Source organism: Rhinolophus sinicus, linkage group LG09 (genome assembly GCF_036562045.2).
Source record: "Rhinolophus sinicus isolate RSC01 linkage group LG09, ASM3656204v1, whole genome shotgun sequence".
Lineage (NCBI taxonomy): Eukaryota > Metazoa > Chordata > Mammalia > Chiroptera > Rhinolophidae > Rhinolophus > Rhinolophus sinicus.
Window position 1 is genome coordinate 17,752,699 of NC_133758.1, and position 17,786 is coordinate 17,770,484.

General features: G+C 42.3%; 1 protein-coding gene across 3 annotated transcripts in view; it reads right to left on the reverse strand.

Annotated features, from left to right (window-relative positions):
- The window catches only part of DCC (DCC netrin 1 receptor), a 1,035,569-nt gene extending 1,020,814 nt beyond the window's left edge, over positions 1-14,755 (reverse strand). For all 3 annotated transcript variants that reach the window (XM_074339962.1, XM_074339961.1, XM_019721869.2), the window contains exon 1: positions 13,977-14,755. In XM_074339962.1, coding sequence (XP_074196063.1) covers positions 13,977-14,067 — 91 coding nt within the window. In that variant the 5' untranslated portion in view covers positions 14,068-14,755. The remainder of the gene's footprint in view (positions 1-13,976) is intronic.
- Positions 14,756-17,786: the final 3,031 nt, after the last annotated feature.

The window sequence follows — 17,786 nt, forward strand, 5'->3', positions numbered from 1 at the left end:
ACTGCTGCCTGGAAACCTCTCAGTTACAGTGAAACAGGAACAGCAGGTCACCCTGTAAATGCTACAGCACCAAGGACCAGAGCAAGGCTGACGCTGTCTTACTCCCACTGCTTTTTGTAGGTCTCATTCTCTCTGCCTGTGATTTTGCTCTCCCCCGCTTCCTTTAATTCTTCCTTGAAGATTGATTAAATTATCTTTCCTAAGCTATTAGGGAATAAAATGCATATTTTTTCCCCCTGAGAGGCAGTTTCACCCCTCTATAAATAGAATTTTACTCTAGGGGGAAAAAAACAGCAGCCTTACATAACCTTTCACAAAAGCCCTACTCATTTTCTACTGGGACCAGAAAAGGGCCTACAGTTCCTGAGCTAAGCAGAAACTTCTCTCCGCAGGAGGAACACTAGTGATGTTCATTCAGATTGACCCAATCTGCACAGCTGAGCCCCCACGTTCTCTTCTTGTACAGTCTGATTTTGGAGCACGCCAGTTAAAGTTCCTCTCTCTCCCAGGCAGTGTGGAGAAAAAGCTTCAAAACCTCGCAGGGAGCTTTCTGTCTGTAAAGCTTGACTCTTAAAAAACCTCAGTGACGCCCCTTCTCCCCTGACACAAAGGCCCAGGCAAGCGAGCACTTGGCCTGTTCATGTCTTGAAGGCCATTCCCAATCAAAAGGTAAGGTTCTGAACGGGGTTCACCTAGTCTCTTGTCAGGGTTCCACTTCGAGCACCTGTGGTGGGTGCTTTCAGCATCAAACCTGAGAGGCAGGGGATGGAGGGGAGAGAAAGGGTGCAGGGCCCAGTAACCCTCTCAAGTGGCTGTCTTTTTCTTTGGATCTAAATATTTTTAAGGAAAAAATGAGATGAAGGGAGGGGAAAATATGTAATGAAACCAGCAGACCCTTTTAAAATGTGCCTTCTTTTCTGGAGCATCGATGAGAAAAGAGAAAAGGCGGGTGGAACCCTCAAAGAGCATTTTCTGGGTATTTTTAAGAGCTTTAAATCTCAAGGAAAACGAAACATGCCGTGGCCTCCAAGAAATACCCTAAACCACAAACCAGAAGACTAATTAATGTTAGCATAGTTTGTCATTGCAAGACTAGCTCCTGAAGCCAACGGACGCCAAAAAGGCTTTAAGCTAAGATTAGACGAGTATGGAAGAAGCTTTTTCCCACTGACTTGACTTTTACAAAGAAATAGAAACAAGGGTCACTTCTGTCGGTGGGTTTTCAGTCTCCAAGAGCAGTGTTATCTCAGTGACCTGGGAGTCTAACTCAGTATGTCTTGGTGTGGCCTGAGCTGGTGTTTCTAAAAAGCTCCCAAGTGATGCAAACTCACTGGTCCGTGGACCGCATTTTGAATAGCAAGGCCCTAGGACACAGTTTCTCCAACTTGGCTGCACACTGAAATCACCGGTAGAGGTTTAAAATATACTTGTGCTGGGCTGCATTTCAGAGATTCTAAATGAATTCTTATGAGGTAGGGCTGAGTATTGATACACAATCAAGGTGACAGCCTCTCCTGCAGAGAGAAGAGTCTTGGGACAAATTATACCTACTAGCACTATACCTTAACCAAGCAAGTACGTGCTTCCAGGTGTTCATGCTAAGTGGATGCTAGTATCAATGTGTTTGTAGGAGGTGAATGTGGTTAACCACAGAGGAGTTAACAGGGGAGGTGAATTCGGATGAGGAATTCCTAGGAGCTGTGTTGTATGGTGCCAAGTTTGATCAGTATTGCACTGTGTCAGGTCTAAACTAGCTGAACCGGTTAGCCTCTAAATCCATCAAACGCATGGGCCATGGCCTGCTAACCCATGGCCCACTGAACTAAGCATGTGCTTGATTTCAAAATGGCTATTGGAGTCTTACTGTCTCCTTTAATTCTAAGTCTTAAAAATCTTCAATGAAATTGAGGAGGGTTCTACAGTGGCTTGCCTGAGCCTGTGAAATTTTCTATCTGCAAAGACCATCCCAGTATAAATCTAGCTCATATTAAGATAATACTAAAAATAGCCAGTATTCATGAAACACTTATTAGGAGTCAGGCATTAGAAAGGGATATGTTATGTATCTAACTGTGGGAGTGAGTTTATCTCCAAGTCAGAGTTGGGAAAGAGAGGTTATCTTGTCTCCACTATACAGATGGGTAAGTCAAAGTTAAATACACTTGCTGGCAGGCTTTTTCCCCCCTAGGCTGTGCCACCTGTCTCATCAGGGCCAAAGACCACAGGAACATGGAACCGACTCCTTTGCAACTTGCCCTGGGAAAGGAAAGGTTGTGTGCTCAATGACTTCTAAATGAGCTCTAACTGAAATCTAAGAGAACACTGTCTCTCATTTTTAAGAAATAGTAATGGAGAGAAAATGTATAGGAAAGAAGCATACTGAGAAAATAAGCTGAAAAAATATTTCTTTTAAATCATAGATTCATTCCCCCCGACCCCCCTTTTTAACTCACCTAGAATGATCAGGTACACATTTTAAAGGAGGCCAGAGGAAAAAGAAATGTTCCCATGCCAAACCTACTTCTATAGAAAAGGTGAGGTCCTATTTTCTCTGCTCAGTGACAGCTTTCAAATAAGTAGCCTGGTACACATGCTTACTAATAATCATTTGTCTAGCTCAGGGGTGTCCAAACTTTTTTCAACGGTTTCATCAAGGGCCATATGCGGTAAAATACACAAACAGCCAGGCCATTCACTCAAGGTGAAGTATGTATTGCCTCACCTGGTTTATTTAACTAAACTAAATATATTTTTGGAATTTGCTGTGGGCCAATAAAAAATGGATTGCGGGCCGCAGTTGGCCCGCGGGCCGCAGTTTGGACACCCCTGGTCTAGCTCTTTACACTGTTCAAAATCCCTTAGCCTTGTTTACACATTAGTTATGTCCACAAAACCCCATAAGGTATTTTGAGACATATAGGATAGCTTCATAAATTCACGGCAAGGATTGACCATATAATTTGCTTAAATTTTTAAATGACTGCACTGAGATTAGAAAAAAGTATTTGTCATGAACACATTGCAACTGATTCAACCAATATTTAAAGTAGGTCCCCACCCCATCTGCCAGGGATATGTTCCAAGACCCCCAGGTGCATACGCAAAATGGCAGAACTAAACCCTCCAAGCACTATGTTTTTTGTTTTCCTAAACATACATACCTTTTCACTTAAAGGAAGCACTTTCTGGCTTCTCGTTGGCACATCTGAATTGCCAGCATCACTACTCTTGTTCTTTGGGGCTATTAAGTAAAGTAAGGGTGACTTGAACACAAGCACCATGATACCAGATAGTCAATCTGATAACCCAGATGGCCACTAAGTAACTAAGGGGCGGGCAGCATACACAGTGATACCTCGTTTTATTGTTCTCCACTCTATTGTGCTTCACAGATGATTTATAAACTGAAGGCAAGACCCTCCACCAGCAAAAAAGATTCTGACTTGTTGAAATAACTATGTACAGAGTCAGATGGGTAATGGTCTTATTGGGGTTATCATTTTGTGAGGTATATAAATGTCTAATCACTATGCTGCTTTGTCCACCTGAAACTAATAAAAAAAATGTTAAGTAAAAAAGATTCTGACTTGCTTTATTGAGATACTCCATTTATTGTGGTGGTCTGGAACGGAACCCACAATATCTCGGAGGCATATCTGTATTGTGTGGAGACACTAGACAAAGAACGACTCATGTCCTGGATGGGATGGAGCAGGACAGGGCGAGATTTCATCACACTACTCAGAACAGAGTACAATTTTAAATTTATAAATTGTTTCCAGAATTTTCCATTTAATATTTTTGGACCACAGTTGATAGCAGGTAACTGAAACCACAGAAAGTGAAAATGCAGGTTAAGGGGGGATGGCTGTACTGAGTACAAATAATTACTATCTTTGAGGGAAGCTCCTAAGGTCTTCTCGGGTCTCCGCTAAGCTGTTACCATGCGTAGTTCTCTTGGCCTTGGTTATACTGATCTTCTTTTAATTCACTATGCTTCCTCCCACCCCAGGGCCTTTGCACTCACTTTTCTTACCTAGCATTCTCTTCCTGACCCTCCCCAAATTCCCTCTGTAACCAAGTTACCTCATTCTTCAGGTGTCAACCACAACTTTCTCAGGGAAGCCTTCTTTCATCTGCTCAGTATTCTCCTACAATACTTTCTGTCTTCAAAGCCTTATCTCATTTGAAATTATGGCTTTATTAACAAATTTATCGATTAACATTTCCATCCCACTAAGCTCAAAACTGCATCACCACCTTAGCACACACTCGATAAGTAAAAGAAGAAAGATGGAAGTCATGTATTTATAGCAACGAGCGCCAGCTCTGCCAGGAAAAACACTATCCTCATTCTCACCACACCCACAGCACGGTTTACACATGACTGACAACTTTTTACACTCCCTTCTTTTTGTTTTTGTTTTGTTTTGTTTGGACCAATTTAAGGACACGGGGTGAATGAATTGGGTCTGTCAGCCCATCTGGCTAACATTAATATATTAATGATACAATGCATAAACATTGCAGTTGATGTTCGTCAGTCTGCCCCACATTTTTTGTGCTTCTTTTTGTTCAACGGGCACTTTGTTCTGCCTTGTGTTCTCTTTAGCTATGTCTGTGCCTGTCACCTTGACTTGATAAACCCCCGGAGGACAGAAACACATTTAGGCCTTTCATTTAATTCTTTGTAACTCACAGCAAATGCTTAGTTAACTCGTATCTTGAATGAAAATCTTGATCTTATTTGATCCTTATAATACCTCAACGATTTTGTAAGGCATTAATAGTCCTGCCTGAAAAATGAGAACACAGATTTTTAGAGTGACAAAATGGGTACCTCATGAATGACTGTACAATAAGCTAAGGACTATGCTAAGTCTATATTTTCTAATATATGACTTGAGAGACCTTACTCAGAAAAGCACATTCAACCTAGGTCCCTTGAGGACCAAAAAGAGATAAACAAACTAGAAGGAGATCAGGTAGGAAAAATAAACATGATTACGCTTCTCGAGGGGTATGAGGGAAGATTAAATAAACTAAATATTTATAGTCTGGTTAAGTAAAGGCTAACGGGGGGAGGCAAGCATGAATTATGGCTAGTATTATCCAATGCACTTCAGCACAGCAAGGCAGGGTGTCGCTGAGGACGGAAAACAGGGACCAAGAGCAACGGGAAGAACATTTAGAACAGGACCATCTAAGATGAACTGTAACATGACATTTTAACAGCAAGGACTGATAGGCTGCTGAAAAGTTTCCCAAGGGAAACAGTGAGCCAACCATCTCTGGAGATGTCTCAAACCAGAGAGAAAAATAACTAGAAATTGTCCTGCAGGGAACAGCTCTGCCCAGACATTAGACATGAAAGGAAAAGCTTTGTAGATTTTTTCTCTAATTTATATTCTTCTGGGATCCCATGAGGCTGAGAAAAGATGTGGAAACAATGGATGAGGTCTCCAGGTGCTGGGGGTTTCCTTAGATGTCTCAGCCTTGGCTCACAGCTCTAATGAGTCTGCACAGAGGCAACACACTAGAGAAGCCACTGCTGCTAGCAGATCCATGCTTTATTTCATCCAGGGCCCTTCATTAGCTTGTCCCATAGGAATCACTGAAACAATTATGAACCCAAGCAAAACCTGGGAGGTGTGTATATGCACATGTGCACACGTGGTTGTTTGTTTGAAACCCACAGTCACATATGTAACCATGATCCTGGACCTATGCATCTTACCACATTGGAAACATAACCAAGTTTCAATGGTCAGATTAAGGTGTTTAAATCAGACTTGGCATCTATCATTATAATTCTGTGATTGAGTCGGCTTTTAGTTCTGTTATATTCAGGAGATTTATAATGCTCCTCAAATTAAGCCTGGCACCCCAACATTCTGCTTCCCTCTAAGCGATATGCTATACAGACATAATAAACAGGACAGGACAGGATACTGACAAGGTAAGGGCTGCTCTAGGTATTCAATTATCTTAGAATCACTAAGAATCTTTTTTCCAGTTTAAAACAAGTGTACGCTCTGGAAAGGTGTTTAAGGAAATTCTGGACTAAAATAAGTATGATACAGCATCAGGCAACAACTTCCTAAAAGTTAGACTACTGATAACACCTATGGCTAAAAGCCAAAGGTTGGTTAGTAGGAAAAACAGAAGAACTACTGATGATATTGATGCCTCAAAGCAAACGGTGGCTCAGTTGGAGAAACAGAATCAGAATTATCTTGCTGACATCACCAATGGCCAAAACATTTATGGGGAAAGAATGCTCAGCCTTTTTAGCAATTAGGGAAAGGCAAATGAAAACCACAGTGAGATGCTAATTTATATCCACCAGGTGAGGGCAAACTAAACATAAGGCAATTCTCAGTATTGGCGGAGACATGGAGCAAAGGTGACTTTCTTATGTTCCCGGTAGGCGTATCGATAGATGCAAGCTGTCACTGCCTCCTAAAAGTAAAGATATTCTTTCTATGACTCAGCAATTCCATTCTTACATACCTAAGACATGGGGGTGAATTTGTTCTGGGGGACATGTTCAAGAATGTTCACAGCAGTATTACGGCAAGAGCAAAACACTGACTTCCCAAAAGTCCACAAATGGTTGATTAAAGTATGACTAACTAATATCATGGAATATTATACAGCAGAGAAAACTGACTGAAATACAGCAATATGCACCCTCATAGATAAATATCAAATATTTAATGTTTAGCCAAAATGCAAACCAGAGAAGAATACACACATTATGTTTATTGTATAATGGTCAAGTACAGGCAAAGCAAAATAATATGTTAAACATGCATACGTAAGTGGCAAAACTATAAAAATGTCAAAGGAATAATTAACAAAAAAATTAAGAAAACTGCTGGTGAGTACATGGGTATTTGTTTCATCATCATTAGTGTTATTATTATTAATTATACCAAATACTATATGTATAGTACAATTCATAATTTAAATAAATCGTGTAATGTCGAAGCTAGTCATATACCTAGAAGTAATCTAGTCCACACCCTCATTTAACAAGGAAAAATATGCTGTACAAAGAAAAGTGGCATATAAAGTACTATCAGATTGCAGAAAGGCCACGAACCCATTAGTTAAAACCAATTAGCTTTTTTTCCTCTAGTGCGGGACTCAGGTCCTGACTTAGAATCTCCTCTTTCACTTTAGACACAATCTCAACAAAATCCAGCCCCCTATTTCTTAGCAAATCAAAAATAGAAAAAAGAACAACTGCTTTAAAGAAGTTTTATTAACAGGGAGAAGTTTGAGCTGGAGACAAGCAAGTAGATAAAACCCATGTTATAAATCAGGAATAAAAATCTTAAGGAAATAAAAGCAGCAGCCTTGGCCATATGGAAAAATAAACAGCCCTGAATGATGTAATATCTTCAGAAATCATCCCAGAATATCAGATAATATACTAACTGAGCGACAGCGGTGACTTGGATCTATTAAGCACAGGTCAAATTATGTTCTACATACTTAAAAGGTAGCTCAGTGAGTGGATATTTGTTTAAAGACTATGGAAAAGTTAGTAAAACCTCAAAATCTTGTTTTTTAATAAGAAACATCAGTTACTAAGAAACTTGACTTGAGTAAACAATATTCATATTAACCGTTTAACTCCTCTGTCCTCTTATAACAATGGAAAAGCAGAGTTAAGAACATTTTAGATACCAGAATAATAAAGATAAGCCCTCGCGGCAGGTCACAAGACTACACTAATGAGTTGGTATTTTCATTAGATCATATCATAAAGATTCAATTAATTCCGTGGCACAGTTTTGTCCTAGGTACTCTCAAGAGTAAACTTCTAGCAAGAACCAATCTTTAAAGGATGAGCAAAGTATAAGGGAAAAATCCCCAAACTGCAATACAACCCCTGTTAAGTTCTATCACAATCATCGCAAGTGGTATAAAGAGCCTTCTTCCTTCGAAACTGTGAAATGACTGAGCAAGCAAGAAGTTACAGAATTTAAACGTGTAAGACTAAGCTAAAGTACATCACGAAAATGAGAAGTAGGTTATAGGCACCAGGCTCAGGACATTTAGCGGAGAAGAGGGACTTTCCCACCCAGGTCATGTCATAACAATAGCCTTTAACAATAGGATCAATAAATACAGAATGATTTGTGTGTTTTCAGGTTGAACTTTCCCCCCAAGAAATGAAAGCTGTGAATAATATGGTTGTGTGGAACTACTTACAAAAAGCAGCATGTACTAGTTTACCATTGGCAAATTACCATCAATAGTGACAAAGAAGGAAAATTCAATCGTACATGTTATTATGTATTTCTAAACCATCCCATTGGACAGAGTTCAGGCATTTCGAAACCACCAAAGAAAGCATACATACTAACCACTGTGTTAAAGAGGCCTGGTTTTTAAATCTCAGGTTAAAATTTGTCAAAAAACTTTAGAGCACTATAGTATTTTTGACCATTAATAAGCCAAGTACATTTCTCCGTGTTAGTAATAGTGCTAAACCAGAGAAATACAAGATAAGGAATCAACACTCGTGTGGGAGGAAGCAAAAGTGTAGTACTAAATTGTGCTGTAATTTACCTGAGTGCTGCAATTATAAAGATGCAAAATAATTTGCATTTTATTTTTTGCTATTACCCACTTGGCATATGTAACATGTAATTTTACTTGCACATTTTTTTAATTGGCCTAGAGGTAAAATAAGATGGATGGTTCATCCTTTCTTATTGACAAGTTTAATGGTTGCTTTACTTGAGGTCTTGTTTTGAAGGAAAATATCTTAAATGCTTTGGGTCACTGCCATGCTACTGGTACCGTAATACCATGAGACATGCTTTGATCTCTGAAAAGCAGTAACTTGGAAGAAAATTAAAGTTTATTATTCCAACCCGGTAACACCCTTCTGCAAAACAGCATGCCTAGGTTGCCATGTCCTACTGTATTCTAGAGCTCACTCCTATCTCTTCTTAATGCTTGTGAACTCTAGAACTTCAATAATGCTGGCTGAGGGGCCGCTAGTTGAGGGTCTCCTATGGTAAGGGTACTACTTAGCTGTCTGTAGAGCACAGCTTAACTCTCCACTAAATGAAACACTCATGAACGTTTGTTTTTAAGGCCAATCCCTGTGATTTTATGAAGTGTAATACAGCATGTTAAACACAATGCCTGGGTCGGGGCCACAGATTTACAGTAAAAAAGGCTTTCCTGGGTTGTAGCAAAGGAGGCAGCGTGGATCCTATACAGTTGAGAGAGGAGAGATGTGATTCTGTAGAGACAGGCTGGACAGAAACAAGCAGCCCCCTAGCAGCCTGCAGAACAATCCACTGGGCAAAGTGTTATCATGTTAATATTTAATTCAGTGTGTTTCAATTAAGAGTTACTGAGATCCCAGGCTACATATGATTCATGAAGGTATAACGAACTGTTGTGACAATTCATGGAGCTCTTCAATCTTCCTCTGGATCGTCATCATAAAAAAAAAAAAAAAATACAGGAGAAAAAAAAGACTACTCTACATTTACATTTTATGGATTGCAAATGTGCACAGTATTTATCACTCTCTGTTAGGGATTACAGTATGTTTCCAGAACCAAGTGACTTTTTATCTTTAGTTAATTAATCAAGTAATCCTCGACGGGCTTATGTCATTATTCTTTTTGCTCAGGCAAAAGGAAAGTTTCCCAAAATTTACATAATAGAGTTCATCTAAGAGATTATCTTCTGAGATAGATTAATCCATCAAAAAGGTATCATTGGAGCTGGTAGCTGTGTAACAAGTAGCAAAACAGAACAATATAGTCCTAATATTTTCTAAGTTGTTGAGAGCATACAGGCCATATCTACGCAAAGGAGGAAGAGCGACAGCCAGGCAAGAAGCGCTCACTCACTAGTGAAATCACAAGGGTTTCCAGAAGTCTCTATAAAATTAGCACAATCTTAATTCAGCCCAAAGTCATCCATCTGGGGAGGCGGCATGCAGGGTGGAAATCCTCTCTTTTTTGTGTGTGCATATGTGTGTTCATTTAAGAAAATGCCCAAAACAACTGCATTCTTTTCTAATAGAGTTATCCTGTCTGGTAGAGGTATGAGGAAGAAGTTTCACCGGCAAAGTTCACGGTGGCAAATTCTCCAAAGAAACTGTAAGTGTATTTGCTTTAAAATGTAATCTTAGGGCACAGGCTTCCATGGAAAGAAATATTCTGCTCAGAAACTGCAGCACTGCCTGTAAACAGGAGGTAACACCTAAAGATAAGAGGCGTTTGGTCTGCAAGTCAAGATTTAAATCAGAGCTTGTTTCCAAAGGAGGGAGACAGTACTAGTAGATGGCCCCACTGGATGCCGCAGAAAACATCCCAGGAGCAAATCACAGGCATTTGAAGACTCTCCGATGACGGGGATGCATGAAAAAAAAAGAAACGCAAGCTGGAGAGGAAGAAATATCTCCTCTCATAAAAGATGTGTTTGAGGATAACTAGAGTGCTGGGATCCCCTTGGAAGACGCAGTGTCATCCCTTCCCTCTCCAGAAACAAGTGAAAATATCCTTTTCCACCCCAAAAATCACCTCCCCAATCTCTGGACAAGCTCCCCCTTGGCTGCGAAAACCATACTACAGCCTGCAGACTCCCTGTCCTGCAGGAGAAACTTTCAGCAGGCTTCACTCAGCAATTTAGATCCGATTAAAGAGCTCCATCTTCAATGAAAATAAGAAGTTTGCTGAGAGGTTAACCTACCAGAGAATGAACGTAAGTCACACACAGTGAGAAGTTATAAATCTCTCCCCAGAAAAAAAAAAAAGCCTATCAGCAGCCCAAGCCAGCCCAGCTTTTAAGAGCATTAAAGCAAATGCACTAAGCCTAATATATTCACATATAACACATGTGGTGGCTGTTTCACATGCTTCATAACTCAGAGGGCAACTGCTGCTAGGTGGGAAATGGATGCTGTGACAGGTCGCTGGTGATTTATACTGCAGCACTCAAAGAGGAGTGGACAGCAGGGCTGCCCAGGAGCCCTCAAGCCCTGCCATGCTCCATCAACACAAACACAGATGGGGCACCTGGTCCACTTTAGCTGGGGAGATAAAAAGGGGATGGGGGAGGCAGCAAGCCTCATTGTACCACGTCCAGACTACATAAACTCGGGCAGATTTTTTTTCCTTCAATAGAATATAACCCAAACATATCTATGAAGAATTAATTAATTAACACAATATATACCCTGCTATTTCATTCATTAACGTCTAAAATGTTCACCTCATCTGAGATCCTGGAACTCTACTTAGTGTCTTTGCTTGGTGCTCAAGTCAAATACATAAGAAGATGGCATCTTACAAAAACCAACTAAAAAGGTACCGTTCTCCTCCAGTATCAAGTCTTCATCCTATGCTGACAGTGTTCAGAGATGTCCTTTGTGATGTCATAACAATTTCATAAAAATTTCCAGCAGCTTCAGACTTTATCTAGGAAGTGGGAAAATACCCAGTGCGCTTGCTAGTCTCCATAATCCTTTGTTACCCATCAACAAAGTCTTTAAAACATCCTGCTGAATGGGAATTTCACTGCCTGTAAACTAAACACTTGGCCTTATTATGGGCACCTCCTACTGGTCCTTTCATAGAATGAACTCTGCTTTCTTCAGCATCAATTCCCTGCCATGTACCTGAAGAGGGGAAATTGCTACTAAGAAATAGAGGAGAAACCTATTAATGAGCAAAGACCAGAGTCATCTGAATGAACTGTATCTCAAAATAGCACCATGCACTTTCCTGGGACCTGTGCAAACTACATCACAATCCATTTGCAAATAACCAGAATGAATTCAGAAGTATGGGAAGCGTGAAGATTTAGATACGCAAGCCTATCCACAGGCATATTCCTTGTACATGCATGTTTCTGTCTGCCTTTTCAAACACAGACGTATCTGTAGAGGAGGAAATTAAAATAAAGCAGTATTATGTGGCCCTAACTCTCTAGACAAGAAACAAGTGGGAAGAGGGATATTCAATTGATTTAGGTATTCGTAAAACATATAAACAGACCTGTTTCCTTTTATTTACCTCCACCCTTCACCAGACACAGTCACTTGGGAAATGGCTTTAAAATATTTTAGTTTAATTGAGAAAACATCATTGTTCATTTCTTTCACACCTTGCCTAGTGCAGTATCTTCAGCCAACTCATTTCAAGCCCCGCCTGGCAGACTTTCTACCCAGCGAGGGATGCCCCTCTGAACTTCCCCTGTCCCCTCGGTGGCGTCTCCCAAACTGCCCAAGTCAATCTTCTGTGCAGAAGGAGGGTCCTGCTGCTGCAGCATCTAGCCTCCGTGGGTAGCAAGGAGGGAATTTTAAAAAGACACCTATTCATTACCTCGGGGATGACCCCCGCCCTCTTCGGAGGGAGTAATTGCTGAGGACAAAGGTCCGGGAGAGAGGAGCCCGGGATGTGTGGACTGGACGGAGAGGGAGGGAGGGAACGCAACGGGCCGCTGAGCGCAAGGACGCGGGTACTCATGCACCATACGCGCACGCGCCCGTGCACACACACACACACACACACACACACACACACACACACCCTCTCTGTCTCTCTCTCCTTAGCTCGCTCACTCATTCTTTCACTCGCGCTGACAGAAGGAAGGTGAGGAGTCTGGGTCTGCGTGTACGCGCAGATTCCTGCTCGCTTGTGACCGCACCAGGATTTGGGGAGCCTCCAGCTGGTTCCGGGCTTGATTGTCTGAATCCCCAGCGACCTGGAGAGGCACAGTCTCTACTCGAATTCGCCACCCTGGGCCATGCAGCATTTAGCAGGAACAAGAAAGCCAGAGCTTCAGGCTCAGGGGCAGCGGGGGGCTCGGCCGTCATTTACCTCCCATTCCCTATCAATTTCCAAGGCACTGGTTCGGGTCCTCCTACCAACGCCTGGCTCCTGCCGGCGGCTCGTTTTCTTTTGGATTTGGGAAAAGGTCGCTTCCGAAGGGATCTGAATGCTCCGCCGGCTGTTCTCCACTCCTTCCCCGCCAGGCCCAACCCCTGTCCCCGAGCGCCCACCTACATTTGCGGTGAGGCCCGGCAAAACGAGTGGACATGAAAATTAGGTTTTTGATTCTTTTTAAATGATTTTAGCCGTCGAAGCCCCTGTTCCGTATTTGGAGACTGCAGCAGCCCGAGCACCCTTCAGAACCCTCTTTCTCCGGCTATAACCCAATCCATTCCCCAAACACTTTTGCCATTTTTAATTAGAAAAACTGCGCTTGCCAAGCGCCAGAGCCAGGGAGCCGGTTGCCTGGAATATCAATCATTTGGAGTTTGGAACTGTCCTGGAGAGATCTAGAGACAGCATGCGAACTGAATCCACCGTTAAAAAATGAAATAAAGCACGCTTCCTTCTTCCTAACAACTCTGCGCCTCTTTGCAGCGCCACTGTCCCCTCCTCCGAAGTACCAAAACACAGTAGCTGTCCCTTTCTCGATTCTCAATCAGCAAGTCTAAAAACCCCAAACGAAGGCGCATGTAGCCGCAAACAAACGACTCAGCCCAACCGTCCGCACAGACTTCCTCAGAGCCCCCTCCATGACCTCCGTTTGGCCCTGTTGCCCCAATCCGTAGGTTTCCGAGGCATTAAGGATCCAACCCTGTTCCTTTCAACGGCATCCCATCACCTGCCTCCTCCCTGCCCCAGCCCGCCAGCCCTCCAAATCAAGGCAAGTATCTGCAAAAGCTAAGATGCGAGAGTACCAGATTAAAACAGAGCGGAGGGGCGTCCGACTCCCCAGCCGCCAACGTCCTCCACCCCCAGGGGGAAAAAAGTCTTCCTGTCTTTTACCATTGGTGAGGAAATGGGGCACAGAGCTCCTAACATCTTGTTCTTTCTCCCTCTCCCCCAGCTGTACCACTCGCCAAATGAAATGAGAAGGAAAAGGAAAGGGGGTAGGGGGTGGGGGGTTTGAGGAGAAGAAAGGAAACAACCTCTTACCGGTGACTTGAAGATGCGCGCTGAGCAGGGTAGCTCCGAAGAGTACAAAAGCCAGCCTGGGTACCCAAACACATCCAAGACTATTCTCCATATTTCAGCCAACACCTTCGGGGCCAGGGGTCCTGGGCAGCGGCGGCTCTCACACACATGCACTCACACACACACATGCACACATGCACACACTCGCGCCGAGCCCCTTCGGCTTCCTCCTCGTCGTCCTCTTCCTCCACCTCTCTCTCCACCTCCCCTGCGCCTCTTCTGCCTCCGAAGCCTTTTTCCGCGTCCACTGACAAAATCAGCAGCAAAAGGAGGCAGCAAAAAGTTCCATTCAGTCCAATAGATTCCGAGCCCCCCGGTAAAAACCTTGGAAAACTAACTCAAGGAAACCGAGGGGGCAAGAGGAGGGAAGACAGCTCTCCACGGGGCTCGGGAGTCATCAATGAACAGAATATCCAGGGGGGACCAACAGGAGACAGAAAGCAATCCTATGGCTGGGCTGTGCATTAAAAGGTTGAGACTGGTTCCCCGTCTTCGGCTGGGTAAAGTTGAAGAGAAAAAAATCCCCCGAGAACTGGGGTTGCTGTTTGTTTTTCCTCCAAGAGCCAAAGGGACCGAGGGAGGAGAGGCTGCTGGTGGAGCGCTCTCACTTGTTACTGGGGTGTCCGCCAGCGGTGTGTGAGCTGGGAGTTGGAGCCGTTACTATCCATTGATCCGGAGAAGTGGAGGGCTAGAAGGGAAAATGTGGAGACCGGAGGGAAACGAACTGGATCAGGCAAAGATTCCACGGGAAGGGGGTGGGGGTGGGGGCAGAGGGATGATGGCGAAGGGAAAAAAGAGCGGTCGGAGGAGGCTCCTAGCAGCTGCATTCGCCTGGTCTACATATCAATGAGCAGGGATGCCCTCTGTGGGCAAAGCGTGGGAAGTCACTTTTGTCAATGGAGCCAGTGAATTGCTTGAGCGTCTGGGGGTTCTGCAGCTCTCTTGTCACACTCAACCTTCAAGAAACTGTTTCTGACTGGAAAACCTAGGACAGCTTAGCAGCAAAGGGGCAAGAACTTTGCGACTGGCCCAAAATTAGCCCAGTTAAAAAGGAGAAAAAGACAGAGGAAATGGTTAGTGGATAAGCTATTTCAATGTTTTTTGGGTTGTTGTTGTTGTTGTTGTTGTTGTTGTTTAAACGGTGTGTTAAATGAGTTTTGGTACAGGACGAATTGAATCTTTTCAGGTCTCTGACATAGGCGTCAATGACACTTAAAAAGCAGCTTAAGTCTTACATACGTGTGCCTTTCCTTACAGAGTTTCAATGACTCCCTATTTGTCTAGACTTCAGCCTGGACAGGAATACTTTTTACAGTCTTGCTTCTCATGACGTTCTTGCATAAACCCTTCTGTCATGCCATGAGTTTACACTGTATACACAAACCATTTTCATAATGGAATAATGCAGTAATTTAATAAACGAGTTCTAAATTGTTAAATGATTTGGGATAGACAGTCCAATTCTATCAGAATCATGGGCTCAGTTTTCATGAGCAGACAAAAACTGAGACTACAGTGATTCTTTTTTCTGAAATATTTTAGGAAAAAAATAAATCCCCTCAAGTTTTTCTAGGTTTTCTCTTATCAAAGATTACATAATATATTTATGTCATGAAATGACATCTATTTTCCAGATTAGTACCTTTGGAGTTCATCTTGTGTTTTTTAATATTCATGTCAAGATAAATTAATTATAAAACTGCTATTAAAAAAGCTCTCAATATGTGAATGTAATTCTGTTAATTTTATATTATGTATACTATGTATTGAGAGAGAGAGAGAGAGAGAGAGAGAGAGAGAGAGAGAAGGAAATTCAGGAAGAATGAACAGTGAAGCCCTTTCAGAAAGCTCCCATAAGCTGACTTTCCTTCTATATTTTACTCCATTGCAGGACTTCAAACTCCTTTAAAAGGAGTTGTATGGCATTCGCCTTTGCACCCCTCACAGATCTAGCACAGGATTTGGAATATTGCACATGCCAATACATTTTTGCTGAGTAAGAGAACTTACAAACAAATGAATTGGGCGAGGAAGGATGCTGAATAGAAACACCACTCTGGTAAAAGTTCTGTCTTTTAAGAAGCTATTTCAGCTGCAGGTTTCCCCCATTCCTCACTGTATTACATTGTCTATTCACTCTTTCTCTCTCTTCCCCACACTTTCTTGTCACTCTCTCAAATTTATCAGTTTCTGAGAGAAGAAAATGTGATTAGTTACTTAAAAATAAGGGAGAAAAGCATGAAAAAAAGGTAGGATAAAGTCATCCTTAGGGAAAGCCCCATGAGGTGAGAACTGGAAAACTGTTTCTAGATGCTCAGTCATGCCTATCTCTTCCTGTCTTGGGAAAGAAAATAAGAAGATCCTGGGATCTCCAAATCAAAACCTCCTACAGCAGCTTAGATGGATGTGCCCTTTAGCATCGAATGGAACTCTCTGGTAACCACCAAATTTCTTAAAACACTCAAGCTTCCTTTAGCTGACGATGAGGTCCCTGCAGGTACAGGCTCAGGGTCCAGAGGCAGGCTCCCTAACTGAGTCCATTGATCTTCCTGGGAGGCCCCTGCTGACAAATTTCAGGGAATTCATGAATATCCTGAAACTTTATGGGAAAAAAAATGACTGACTTCTATGCACATGCTCTTTTTCCTGGGGAGGGAATCTTTAGCTTTCATTAGATACACAAAATAAGTTCAAGCATGCCCCTGCCAAACAATGGAAAGAACCACTGGCTGAGAAAGTACAGTATGAGGAAAGAGTCGCAGTCTCTTCCTGAGAGAATCATCAAGTCCTCATCACTACACGCATGTCCACAAAGACTGGGAGGGTAGGAAGGAAAAATGGTCCATGCTGTTTGAACCCCTTTAAATGGACTCTGCTCAGCCTCACACAGTACGACTCATGATTAGGTTACCCTTTAATATGGTCCTTGACCCCTGTGCCCTGAGTGGATCAGGCCATCTGCCCCCGGAACAATGAGCCTCTACAAAAGATCAACTTCTCTTCCTTGTAGATGCTCATTTGGTTCCACAGCTAGCTTCTGTCAGCTCCTGGTCCTCACTTCCCAAACACACTCTCTTTCTTCTTAGAGAGAAGACTCCAGATTGATTTCGCAGTCTTCTCCGAGAAACAGCTTCGGTATTTTCTGATTCACAGCGCGGCAATTTATACTTCAGAGACACAGCACCCCCTCATTGCTCTTCTCAGAGGTGTCAGGTCCACTTCCCACCTAGCCTTTTTTTTTTGGGGGGGGGGGCTGGAGGGGGGAAAGAAACCAAAAGATCAGATAGGAAGAGGAGAGAAATGGGAGCCACAGGAGATAGTTTAGTATAATAATTAATGCTCTTCACATAGTCTATATTTCATTTAGTGCTGAGAGTTAAATCTCTCCTGGGATTTAATCTGGTTAAAAAATACAGACACACTTTTGAGTTCTGAAAGCAAATTAATCATTAATTATATCTCTTCAAACCACATGCATCCTAAGTTATTTGTGTATGTGTGTGTTTGGGGAAGGGGTCAACAGGAACATTGATTTTCTGAGATTAGTTCAAGAGCATGAGTCAAATTAAAAGCCAGTAATTCCTTTAAGATCCTCATTATGGAACTTCATTTCTTGTCTAAGCTTAATTCAGAAAATTAATTACCTTAGTCTATTTCTATTCTTCTCCCAATATCATGATTGGACTTTTAAAGATACTTTCTATCATGTTTTAGAAATGTATTTGTTAAAACAGTAACATCTCGTCAAATGGTACATGTTAGGCTATAATC